Below are 11546 nucleotides of genomic sequence, written 5' to 3' on the forward strand. Positions count from 1 at the left end.
TCCGAGATATCTGGGTCAACCGCATAGTTTTCATTGTTTTCTCAACATGCTGACCGGGGCTCGGGAAGCATTTGGGCACCGCTACGATAGAGAAGAGAATAGGTAGTGACATGACAGGCTAGATGTTAGGATGCTTGGTGTCAGACCAGACAGATGCCAGTAACCATCCTAAAATGCATCACATCGACGGGTGATAGACCCCGCAGCAAGCTGTCGATCATAAACGGCTGATTTAAAATCTTAGGGGGGCGCAATGGCATATTACGACATCAATTATCAAGGAGACAGCTCTGTTAGGAAGTAGGAAGATGTATGAAACCCTAACCCTTCCGTTACTATTTGACGCTTTACACTTGGCTTTGTCTAGAAGAATATTCCTCATCCTTCATCACAACTGTCTCTGCAAAGGTGGTGATTGTCTGAAGATCCTATCAATGAACGTTAGATATCATTGGGCTCGATATCAGTATAATGGCATCTCTATTTTGATCAACTCCTGGTAGCCATTCCTAGTCAGACACGCGGCCAAAACTTCTGTATTCTGTCGGTATTAACTAGGATCTGTTATAGGTCGCACTGCTACCGCCCATAATACAACAGCAACAGTGACTACCTGCTGTCACCTACATCCACCTGCTACCATGGCCATGAGCCCCAATTCCCCAATCGCCTGTCAACGGAACGGCTGCTGCAGCAGGTATGCAGCCAATGCACCAGCCCTCGTCACTCCGTGTCTGTTTTTGGAACCGTGGAGGAAGAGAGCCGGCACATTTTCGTACTGTACCAGTTTGTACACTGTGTTGTTGGAGCAAGCCTACAGTGGACAGACCTTCCAGAACATCAACGGAAGCCAGCGAGATTGGGCAGCATATGGGAATAACGGGCAGCTGCACCACGGAAGAAAACGATGAATCGCTCTCCCCGGAGATAGGCTTCGAGAACCCGAGACATAGACTTCACTACGAAACACCAAGATCTGAGCTGACTTGGCACGCTTCATTTCCATCCTCTGTTCTTTGGTGTTCAACAGCAGTCTATGTCACTGTTTCTGGCCCGTGAAAAACTGCCTTCATACGTTGATGGACTTGCCAATATGCTTCTCTTTTAACTAACCCATATGTCTCTTTCATTTAGGTAAATAATCACGAGTTCAACTCACACGCGGCCATCCAGACCATCATGAAACGCATGTTCCGAGTCTCAGTTACTGACAAGCTATCTGAATGAGACCAATGGATTATGGACACGGACCTGGCCTCATGAGGAGAGGCCTTCCCCGGAATGACCTGACTGGACAGATATACGCCGTTATGCGATGAGGGGAGATGACGATACCGGGGTTAGCAACGCTGTGTTCACATCCACGTCTCCTTATTAGCTGCTCGGCACACGGCAGACGCCACCTTCGTCCACCTGCCCTCTGGAGAGTGATGAGACGGGCCCTCAGGCGAGGAACAGAGTCGGGCACTCTACTTCACACAACATTTCGGCGCGCAAAACGGGAGTGCACAGGTCGGCGTGGTTTGGGGGCCGACTGGATCGAGCCGATGCCAGTGTTGCAAGGCTTGGGGGTAGGATCTGGAGGCCGTTGATAACAGGTAAAAAAGCACATCAGCTCGGTCTTTTTGTGTATCGTGACTAGGACGGCGCATCGCGGACCCGAAATTTGTTCTCATATTGGTCCTTTATAGGTTGGTATAGAGTCGTATCCGAAAATCGCCTGTCGAGGACCAAAGCCTTCAACACACTCTATTAGTTTCAGCTATAGATGCCACAAGCCATACGAGATGATCTGGCTCTCAGCTGGCTAGATCCATGTAGGACATAAATGGACATCGACTCCCAGTTGCACTCTGATAGCTGGCACTATATATTGCCTGAGACCCGTCCAGTTTCCTTCCGAACCGTCCTTCTGTGTTCATTCCTCTCTCATCATCTCGATATCTTTCAGACCTTGCCAATCTGTTACTCACCCACACTCATCCTCATCCCAAACACCAGATTTCAGAAAGCACTCGAGATTCGGAGAATATTCTGTCTCTTTGACAAGATGGAAAGGCATGTCCTTGCCTAGCTGTAACACAGCAACCAGATCAAGCAAAGATGATGCATGGTTGGATTGTTCTCGAATGTTGGCTTGGCAGATGGGGTTTGACAGCTGCAAAAGATGCGATTCAAGGCCGGTTGGCGGACGTGGCAGCCGTGGCAGCCGCAAGTGGTGCGGGGCATGGGGCGGCGGATGGTGTGGCTTGAGAGCAACCTGGAAGATTGGCCCACCTCGGCGCCGGGGGGTTCGATGGCGCTACCAAGCCAATCCCCTTGCTCAAACATTTTTTTGGTGAAGCTCGATTGGAGAAAGTGTTGAATGTCCACCTGGCTCCAGCTTGCTCCAGACCGCGAGACCCCATTTGTGAGCAACTTCATCGATTGCTTGTCTGGCCTTTTCTCTGTACTGCCCTCCACACGGCCGTCGCACTGCTCGTTCCCTCCCGCCCTCCTATATAGCCGCTGAACAGCAATTGCGTCAATTCCCTGCGCATGATGCTCTAAATCCCCATCATCATCATCGCCCGCCGTTTTAATATTCGTTTCCGCTGGTTTCCCCTGCCTGCCGCAGACCAACACACACCGTCATCACGACCTCTTTCTACTACAGTCTTTCTCCGTGAGACCGGCTGTCACTGATTGGGCTTGTCGACCCTCGCTGGCTACAGTTTTTTTAATAGCTCTTTTCTCCAACGATCTGTCCGTTAATCCAGGCGTGAGTAACATGGCGTTGTGATGTCCCCGCTCTCCCACGCCCTCGCCACACAAGCCTTTGGGTGCTGGGTGGACGTCGTATCTGATGGAGTCAACTTTATCTAACCTTTGCCAGACTCCGCCAGGCTCTTCACTTGTCTTCACGACAAGCTTCTCCCGTCTTACGTTACACATCTCGATATCTATCCCCCAACCATGGCCGATAACGTTCCCGCTGAGCCCTCAGCTGCTAGCCAGCTCTTGCAACAGCATGCCACGCACCACGTAACGGTCGAGGATGTTGTAGACGAAGAGCTCCCACCCAAGTCTGCTACCAGCACCGAGGCTACCACCATGGAGTCTGCCCCCCCAGCAGCCGCACCAAATCCTGCGATGACCAACATTGCTACCCAGTCCCGTGAGCTTTTCCCAGAACTCGGGACTGCACCCGCTCCTGTTGCCCGTCCCACCGGTATCTGGGCCAAGAGAACCGGTGCCAATGGCACAAGCGAAAGCAATGGCACTCCTACAACATCCGCACCTCCCTCCGGTGCAACGACTCCTACTCCCCCGGCTGTCAGGGGTCCTGCGAATATCTCGATCCCAGGCCGCAATGTTGAGTACACACTTTTGGAACCTCAACACGTGCTTCCTCGTGCCCAGCTGAAGAAACCCCTGCCAGACATCGCCAAGGACTTTAACCGTAGGTCGCGGGCACCTATCAAGGTCAGCACCATGGCGGATGGCAAGGTCAGGGTTGAGGCTACTGGCGCCCAGGATATTGCGACCCAGGCTCTGAAGGACTTCATCAACCAGATCGGCACTAAGCTCTCCATCAAGGTGTCGATTCCCCGGTCTACCAGGGCCCATGTCATCGGCAAGGGCGGTTCCACCATCAAGGCCCTGCAGGAGAAGACTGGCGCCCGGATCCAGATGCCTAGGGTAGAGGACGCTCCTGCAGCCGCTGAGGATGAGGACGATGACAGCACGATCGATGTTTTGATCGAGGGCAACTCCCAGCAGGCTGCTGCTGCCCGTAACGCCATTTTGAAGATTGCTGGTGAACGGGCTGCCAACGTCAACACACGCCTGAAGGGCATCCCTGCCGAGTTCTTTCCCTTCATTGCCAAGAACGGTCTGATCAGCAGCCTGGAACAGGGTAGAGATCTTCAGGTCCAGGTGCCTTCGCACCCCGTCCGGGTGCCTCACCCGCCAGAGGCGCCTCAGGGTGGACAGCCTCCCGTCTTCTATCCCGCTGTTGACAACTTCATCCAGCTCACTGGTGAGCGCGATGCTGTCAGGGCTGCCAAGGAGCAGATCGAAAGACGTGCCGAGGAGCTCCGCCAGCAACTCGCCGTCGACCAGTTCTCTCTCAACAAGGGACGTCATCAGTTCATTGTTGGCGATAAGGGCATTCCTCAGGATCAGTTCTTCGACCAGACCGGATGCATTGTTGTCTTGCCCGCCGACGATGAGGACGAGACCGTCACCATTATCGGGCCTTCTGACAAGATCACTCCCGCCTCCGACGTGGCTATGGATCTCGCTATGAACATGCAGAGCTCCAACCTTGATATCACTCGTTACTTCCGCCAGGTTCCTTCTGCTGCTGCCCATGCCCGCAACGTCACCCGCTATCTCCGCGAGAGAAAAGAGATTGAGCGTCTGGAGAAGTTGCACCATGTGCACTTCAACACTCCTTTCAATGCCAACGGCGCTCTTCCTTGGGAGCTCTATGCCCGTGATGGCAAGAATGCTATCCGGGCTTCCAACGAAGTCAAGGGCATCGTCGAGGGCCACCCTCCAGCCCGCATTGCGACGGCTGCGGTCGACCCCTTCTTTCACTCTTACCTGCAGAAGGAGGCTAGACCCAAGGTTAGACAAGATTATGGTGTCCACCTTGTGATTCCCCAAGGCTCTGAGGCCGACTCCCCTCTTCTTCTTGTCTACGAGGGCCGCACAAGCCCTGATTCCTACGAGATTCCTCGCGCTCAGCCCAGCCAGGCCGATCTGCTCGAAATGCAAAAGTGGCTCAGCGAGGCCCAAGCCTATATCACTGGCTTGATCGCCAAGCAGGATCCCTTGACTGCCGCTACCATGGAAGTTCCCACCAAGTTCCATGAGAAGTTGCGCAGATTCATCAAGAAGGAGCAGGAGAATCGCCCCGAGAACCAGATCCCTGTGCGCGTGTCGAACACTGGGTCGATCATCAACTTCCGAGGTCCTAGCTCTGCCGTGGGGTCGCTTGTGGCTAAGTGCCAGGCCTTCATTGAGCAGGAGAAGGAGGACGAGAAGGAGCGCGGGTTCATCTTGGAGTTTGAATTCCCCCAGAAGTTTGCCAACCACCTCATTGGCAAGGGTGGAAGCAACATTCGGGAACTCCGCGACAAGTTCGACGTTGATATCCAGGTCAATGACGGGAAGGTTCAGCTCAAGGGTCCCAAGGCCAAGGCCGAGGCCGCCAGAGCTCATATCTCTGCTCTCGGCCGTCAGCTCCAGGATGAGGCTACTCACGTTTTGAAGATCGAGCCCAAGTTCCACCGTGAGCTTATCGGCGCCCAGGGCGCCCAGATCAACCGTCTCCAGACCCGCTACAAGGTCATCATTAACTTCCCTCGCACTGCTAAGCCTGCCAAGGACGACGAATCCGTTGCGGATTCGAGCGATGCCGGGAAGCACCGTCGTCAACAGGCCCCTGATGAGGTCATCGTTAGAGGTCCCAAGCGCGGAGCTGATGAGGCCCGTGATGAGATTCTCTCGCTGTTGCAGTATCTCAAGGATACCTCCTTCACCGACTCTATCACTTTCCAGCAGAAGCAGCTTCCTTCCTTGATTGGATCTGGAGGTGCTGTGTTGGAGCAGCTTCGCCAGTCCAGTGGTGCCAGGATTGACATCCCCGGCGCCAAGGAAGATGCTGACGCTGAGGTTGAGATCCAGATCAAGGGTACCAAGGCCCAGGTTGCTGCTGCCAAGAAGGCTCTTCAGGAGAAGAAGGCCGTGTTTGATGACACTGTAGTCAAGACCATCGATGTTGATCGCAAGTACCACAAAGCTCTTATCGGGACTGGCGGTAAGTATTGATACATGAGTATGCCCTTTGAAAAATGTTTACTGACGGTTACAGGTGCCAATCTGCGGGACATCGTCGTCAAGGCTGGCGGTTCCGATGACCGCCGCGAGCTTGCCCGCGCCATTCAATTCCCCAAGCAGGATGCTGACGGAAACACTATCAAGGTCGAGGGCCGCACCGAGGTTGTCGACAAGATCATTGCGCAGATCCAGGCTATTGTGTCGGAGCGCGAGAGCCAGGTTACCGAGGTTCTCGAGGTGCCTGTTGAGAAGCACAGATCTTTGATTGGCCGCGGCGGTGACATCAAGCGTGGCCTTGAGAACCAATTCAAGGTCTCGATTGATATTCCTCGCCAGGGAAGCGGTCAGACTGGTGTCAAGATTGCCGGCCAGGCTCCCGATGTTGAGAAGGCCAAGGCTCACATCGAGTCTCTGGTCAAGGAGCAGCAGGGCGAGACTGTACAGGTTCCTCGTGCTCTCCACCACGCCGTCTCAAACAATGGTCAAATCTTCCGCAAGTTCAGAAACGATTTCGGTGTTACTGTCGACCATGCTGGCCAGGCCGTCCCACCCAGACCTGCGGCTCCAGATGCCCGCTCCAACGGTGCCCTTCCTTTGATCACTGACGACGAGGAAACCACTGCCGATGCTCACTCCTGGAAGGTTGTCGAAAGCGGATCGTCGTCCGAGGAGGGTGAGATTCCATGGGTCCTTCGCGGCTCCCCTGAAAGCATCGAGAAGGCCAAGAAGGCCATCGAGGCTGCGCTGGAACAGGCCAAGAAGCAGGATGCCACAGGCTACTTGATCCTGCCTGATCCCCGCACGTACCGCTTCGTTATTGGTCAGGGCGGCAGCAAGGTCAACTCCATCCGCAAGCAGAGCGGTTGCAAGATCACCGTTCCCCGTGACCAAGCTAAGGGTGAGGCCATCGAGGTTGTTGGCAGCAAGGAGGGTGTTGAGAAGGCCAAGGATTTGATTCTGGCTGCCGTTAAGGAAGGTATTGCCAGCAGATCTGCGCCTAGGGAGCAGTAAATTGTTTTCTTTGATGGTCACTAATGATTTGGGAGGCAAACGGTAGTTACGAAAAGTTGCTGAACTGGGGGCGTGGGGGCGAAGGGGTCTATTAAGGAAGGCTGAAGAAGGCAAAAATGGTGAATATTCGCTCGATAATATCTTGATGTGTTTGCCTTTTTTTTCTTTATCATGTTGATAAATTACGGCACTTGGGCGGATGGTTTGCCTGATGCTATTCCGGAGGGGGGTTGATGTGTCGTATAAATATTTTTAGCTATGTCATGAATATTGTTTTTGTATGTTTAAAGAAGAAAATTGGGGTTGGCTGGTATGATAGGGTGGATGAGGTTGTGTATATCATTTAGGAATCCATACTCTTCTGCTTATGTCGTTTCCACGTTCAATTTTGTGTGCTGATATCTCCAAACTTTCCATCTGTTCTGGTATATTTAGCTACATAGGGATCAGAAAATCTCAACATAGTCAGTTCCTACATGATGATTATCCGTAACGAGAATGGCCTTTCTGGATTTACGCTTGTCCTCGTTTTCTGTCAGCGTGTGAACTGGGCCGCAATATCAGTAGTTTGGTATGAGGTTATGTGCTAGGTTTCTTGTCTGTTTGTCTCGTGTTCAATCAGTTAACTTGCGATTCGCTTTTCACATTCTAGGTAAACAAAAATTTGATTCTGGCTTTTGTTTCTGATGATTATGTATGTTTGGTTCAATGGCCAGAATATTGAGTATGTCTTTGATGATGAGCATCCAACCTCTACCCTATCTTGTTATTTCTCGAGATCAGTGTTGGGCTCTTTTGTTCAGAACTCTGAGAGATGATAATTTGTTGAGAGTTGAGGTCGAGTTTCTTGTTGTCTGGGGCTGCTTGGTGGGAAGAATATGGTTGAGGTTAATGAACGCTGGTTGCCTTGTCTTGCTGTTTCGGAGGGGAACACCTTACCTATGGCTGTGCTGTTGATATGCGTCCGGAGGTGGTTTGGATGATGATGGGGTGGGTAGGTGTTTTTTGCCGCCCTTCTTGGGGCTTGGTTGGAAGAGAAGATTCCGAATGTGCTGTATACAGTGGATCACTTCGTGATAATTGTGGTGGCTTGAATCACCTAGGCGTATGAAGCCTTACAGGCTGATAGACGAGGGGCCCGATCATCTCGCTTGAGATGTCTACCTCCCCCCTCTGGTCTAGCGGAGATGAGCTCATGTTCATACGAGGTTTCTCTCCTGTGGCTGTGCTTCTAGGTAGGTAGCTGTCTAGGCTTTGTATGAGTGTGTGGCTGACCATGAAGAGGCGTGAAATCTTTGGTCAGCCTCAGGTAGGTGTCTTGAAGATGAAGTCTTTTGTCGTTGATGATGCGTGGAGATGAGTGCTGGGGCGTAGGTACCTCAGGTTTGCCCGCAGGGGGCTTCATGGCTGTGCTATAGGATAAAATGACTGGGCTTGATACGTGGCCGGTGCCGTAGGTAGTCTGAGAGGTAAGAGAGTATGTGGTCTTTGCCCGGCAGATCTCCCTGGTTAGGTATCTCGTTCAATTGGTGATATCTTATGATGAGGATCTACGTCTGCCTTAGGCTGGTATTGGAAGCAAGAAGGAGGGCTGTGTTTGCATATGTAAGAGACTTGCATAGGGCAAACTGTTCACCAAGGTTAGTCTCTTACATCTCAAGATGGGATGTGTGTGGTCGACCTGGAATTGTATGAGGAATGATTTGATAGTCTAGAGTGAGCTTGTGTAACTTCTGCCTGCTTACGTACATGTCCTCCTGCATATAGACAATGGCTATGCCAGCCCTATGCCCTGCTCTTCCCTCCATAGTAAAAAATTGTCAGTTTGTGGAGATACATCTCCGTGAAACTCAGATCCTGGGAGGGCCTGATGTAGCCTGTCGGGCTACTGTGCTACTGTTCTGGCCCCCCTTTTGACTGCTGTGTCAGACACGTACGTATCGTCAATCATGGCTGTGTTTCCTCTTTGCTCCAGTCATTTCACCTTCTGGGGTTATGATCGAAAATATCTGATCTCTTATCCGTCCCTATTAGCTACGGGACGGTATGTTTCATTGGTCAATGACCTGAAATAAGTAAGTGACCGCCTCCCCGTTGAGGGTATTCACCCATCGTGATGCATGGCTATCATGGCTGAGCTACATGTTTGCATAAACCCACCTTACCTCGCTTGCCTAACCTATAAGCTGACGAGCCAGCGGTTGTTGTACGACGTGTTCGATGTCCCATCCAGCTGTCGGTCTCATAGCTTGGGAAATCCCCCTTCTCAGCCTGGTGAGTAGGGTAGTTCGGTATGCCATCCAGATGCAGGTTCGACGCTGGAATCATGGCTGAGTGTTTGCATAAGCTCACCTACTTTCATCATCAGGCAAGCGAGTTACAGGTTAATACCTAATGTCCGGTGCGAACGTGTGTTCAACAGCCTGTAGATTGTCGATCAATGACGGAGGTAACAAATCTCTTTTCTCTCAGCCTGACATTATACGTAAGTCCTTCTCATTGGTGGCCTTGCAAGTCTCGTGATATGAGTGTGGGTGTGCGACCTACATAGGCGGCCACACCCTGTTTCTCACCGCTGATTTCAAGTAGATGGCAGTAAAAAGACAGGCCCAAAAATGGACTACCTAATCTGTGCTGACTTAGAGACCGGAATGCTTGTTTGCGGGGTGGGTGGCCGCCCGTGAGCAGGCCTAGTGTTAATGAAACGGCGAGCGGATGATGCTATCATTTGCTCGTTGACAAACCTCAATCTTGGCTGTTCGGTGTTGCTTTTGGGTTAGTGAATGGAGGCTCAAAACTGCGAGAGATTGTACTCGTCATGAGGGAAAAGGAGCGGTCAGTATCCGAGAGGAGATGAGAGTCTTGGTGGAAATTAAGCGCTTTTGGCGGTTGTGGTGGGGAGGCTCTTGTCGAGGAAGGAGTTGAAGAAGGCTCATGGTTTGCCATCAAAAAAAGTCCGGAAAGAGACATTCGGTGAGATCTGATGTGAGTGTCCAAGATTTACGATCTGGCAAATGGTAGATGCTCTGTTTACTTGAGAAAAGGAGCCCCCTAAACCTAGCATGAGATACGGCAGGGCAACCGCGGCAGGCATCGGGCCTGGGCGATTGTGCATTTTGACTGCCGTCTAGAAACAAGATCTTGATCTGGCCGGTTGCCCTGAGCCTAGTCAGTCTTGGAAACTGCCTTCTTTTCGTCGTTTGATCATGTGTGAGATTGATTGGTGTCTCCTCAGTCTTCTTCTAAATCGGTGTACTGTCCTTCATTTAGTGAGATCTTGGCAAGAATGCCATTCCATCCTCTTGCAAGCCTCAGAATTATGAACTGGCAAGAAGGGTGCACCCGATATCTGGATACCTACCTAAAGAGGCAGCGCAGGGCAAGAACCACCAAGAGAAGGCATTCGGAGAAGGCAGCCAGCTCAACACCAAGCGGCAGGCCCAAGGACTCCTGCAGGACCGACTTCCCCGCGGCGCCCATCCCACCTCGTGCGGTCTCGTCCTCTTCCCATAAGGCAGCGTGCGGATCAGCGGCGCAACAGATATGCTTAAACTCTCGGCGTTGGGGGCGTCGGGATATTCGAAACAAATACAGCGCGAATTGCGCCGGGATACCCAATTCATGGGGTCCGGCCTCTCTCAGCTCATAAAATGACTTCTGGAATCTACCCATAGCTGGGCATCTCAGGCAGTCGTCGTACGAGAAAAGTGCAGCTATTCCCGCACGTCCAGGGCACAGCTTAGTCGAGAGAGAATGCGTTTCAGGCCGCTGCAAAGCAATCGTGATAGGGATGCATTTTGACTGCCTCTTTCTAGAAGGTGATACGACCCAAGATGCGTTGCCTGTTGTCTGGATGTGGCTGTAAGAGGGGATGAGAGCGTGAAAATGACGGCAAAAGGCGAAAATATGGTGGTGAGTTGAAGAAAAAAGAAGGGCGAGGTTGTTCGGTAGTTGGTTGGTTCTGCCGAAACTACGCCCGCCAAGGTTAACTTTTGGGCTACTTGGAATGCAGGTTCGTTGTTAGGTGCGGAAAGCGAAGAAGGCATCATGACGTTGTCTGAAGATTCAAAGCCACATCTCATTTGACTGTATCGAGCCTAGATGACAGTTTCGGGTGTATTCAACAGCTGGCCAGTGACGGTCGATACTCTGAAAATTCAAGGTACGAAAAGCCAAGGGGATCGGCTTGCTCCTGTAGATCCTGCTGGCGACCTTGACGGAACAGGAAGTGGTGTGTGTGTTCGTGTGACTCTGAGGTGAAGAGACCTATTCAAGGTGGGATGATGTCGTTGCTTTAGCTAAGCTTTCTAACTCCCAGTGACGATGACTACGGTTTCCCTGTGCGTTGTCATATATGTGCCCTGCATTTAAGGGAACAAGTCTTCTATGGGTTGGGTATCAATCAGGTACAACGGCATACGCGCCCCTTTTGACGACGTCCCAATTCACCGGTCCGAAACTTCTTGCGAAGACTTGCAGCTCACCGAAGAATGAGTTGTATCGCGGGTTCCCGCATGTGAGTCCCGAGGGAGCATGACCGTTCTCATCGATTCGTTGAATTGAGGCGAAAATGGTAGTAGTAAATACTGGTACCGGTGTCACGTATCAATATCTAGCAGCCAATCCAGTATATGAGGGGTTCCCCAATTGAGGCTGGCTGTGGACGTGTACACCGGGACTCCGAGGCCCTGAAGCTGATTCGCCGC

General features: G+C 51.9%; 1 protein-coding gene across 1 annotated transcript; it reads left to right on the top strand.

The window, feature by feature from the left end:
• The first annotated feature begins 445 nt into the window (after nucleotides 1-445).
• On the top strand, nucleotides 446-7317 carry QC763_406990 (uncharacterized protein). The gene is made up of 5 exons (XM_062912337.1): nucleotides 446-499; nucleotides 571-1598; nucleotides 1692-2761; nucleotides 2876-5809; nucleotides 5864-7317. The coding sequence occupies exons 4-5, from the start codon at nucleotides 2956-2958 to the stop codon at nucleotides 6838-6840; spliced, it is 3831 nt and encodes a 1276-aa protein (XP_062766057.1). The 5' UTR covers nucleotides 446-499; nucleotides 571-1598; nucleotides 1692-2761; nucleotides 2876-2955; the 3' UTR covers nucleotides 6841-7317.
• The last annotated feature ends 4229 nt before the right edge of the window (nucleotides 7318-11546 follow it).

This window comes from Podospora pseudopauciseta, chromosome 4, assembly GCF_035222475.1.
Source record: "Podospora pseudopauciseta strain CBS 411.78 chromosome 4, whole genome shotgun sequence".
Lineage (NCBI taxonomy): Eukaryota > Fungi > Ascomycota > Sordariomycetes > Sordariales > Podosporaceae > Podospora > Podospora pseudopauciseta.

What these genes read in the sequence shown, in the direction of transcription:
- QC763_406990 (XM_062912337.1), top strand. Translation starts at nt 2,956, where the DNA reads ATGGCCGATAACGTTCCCGCTGAGCCCTCAGCTGCTAGCCAGCTCTTG. An exon ending in AGCTCTTATCGGGACTGGCG is followed by an intron (nt 5,810 to 5,863) that starts GTAAGTATTGAT and finishes TGACGGTTACAG; the next exon opens with GTGCCAATCTGCGGGACATC.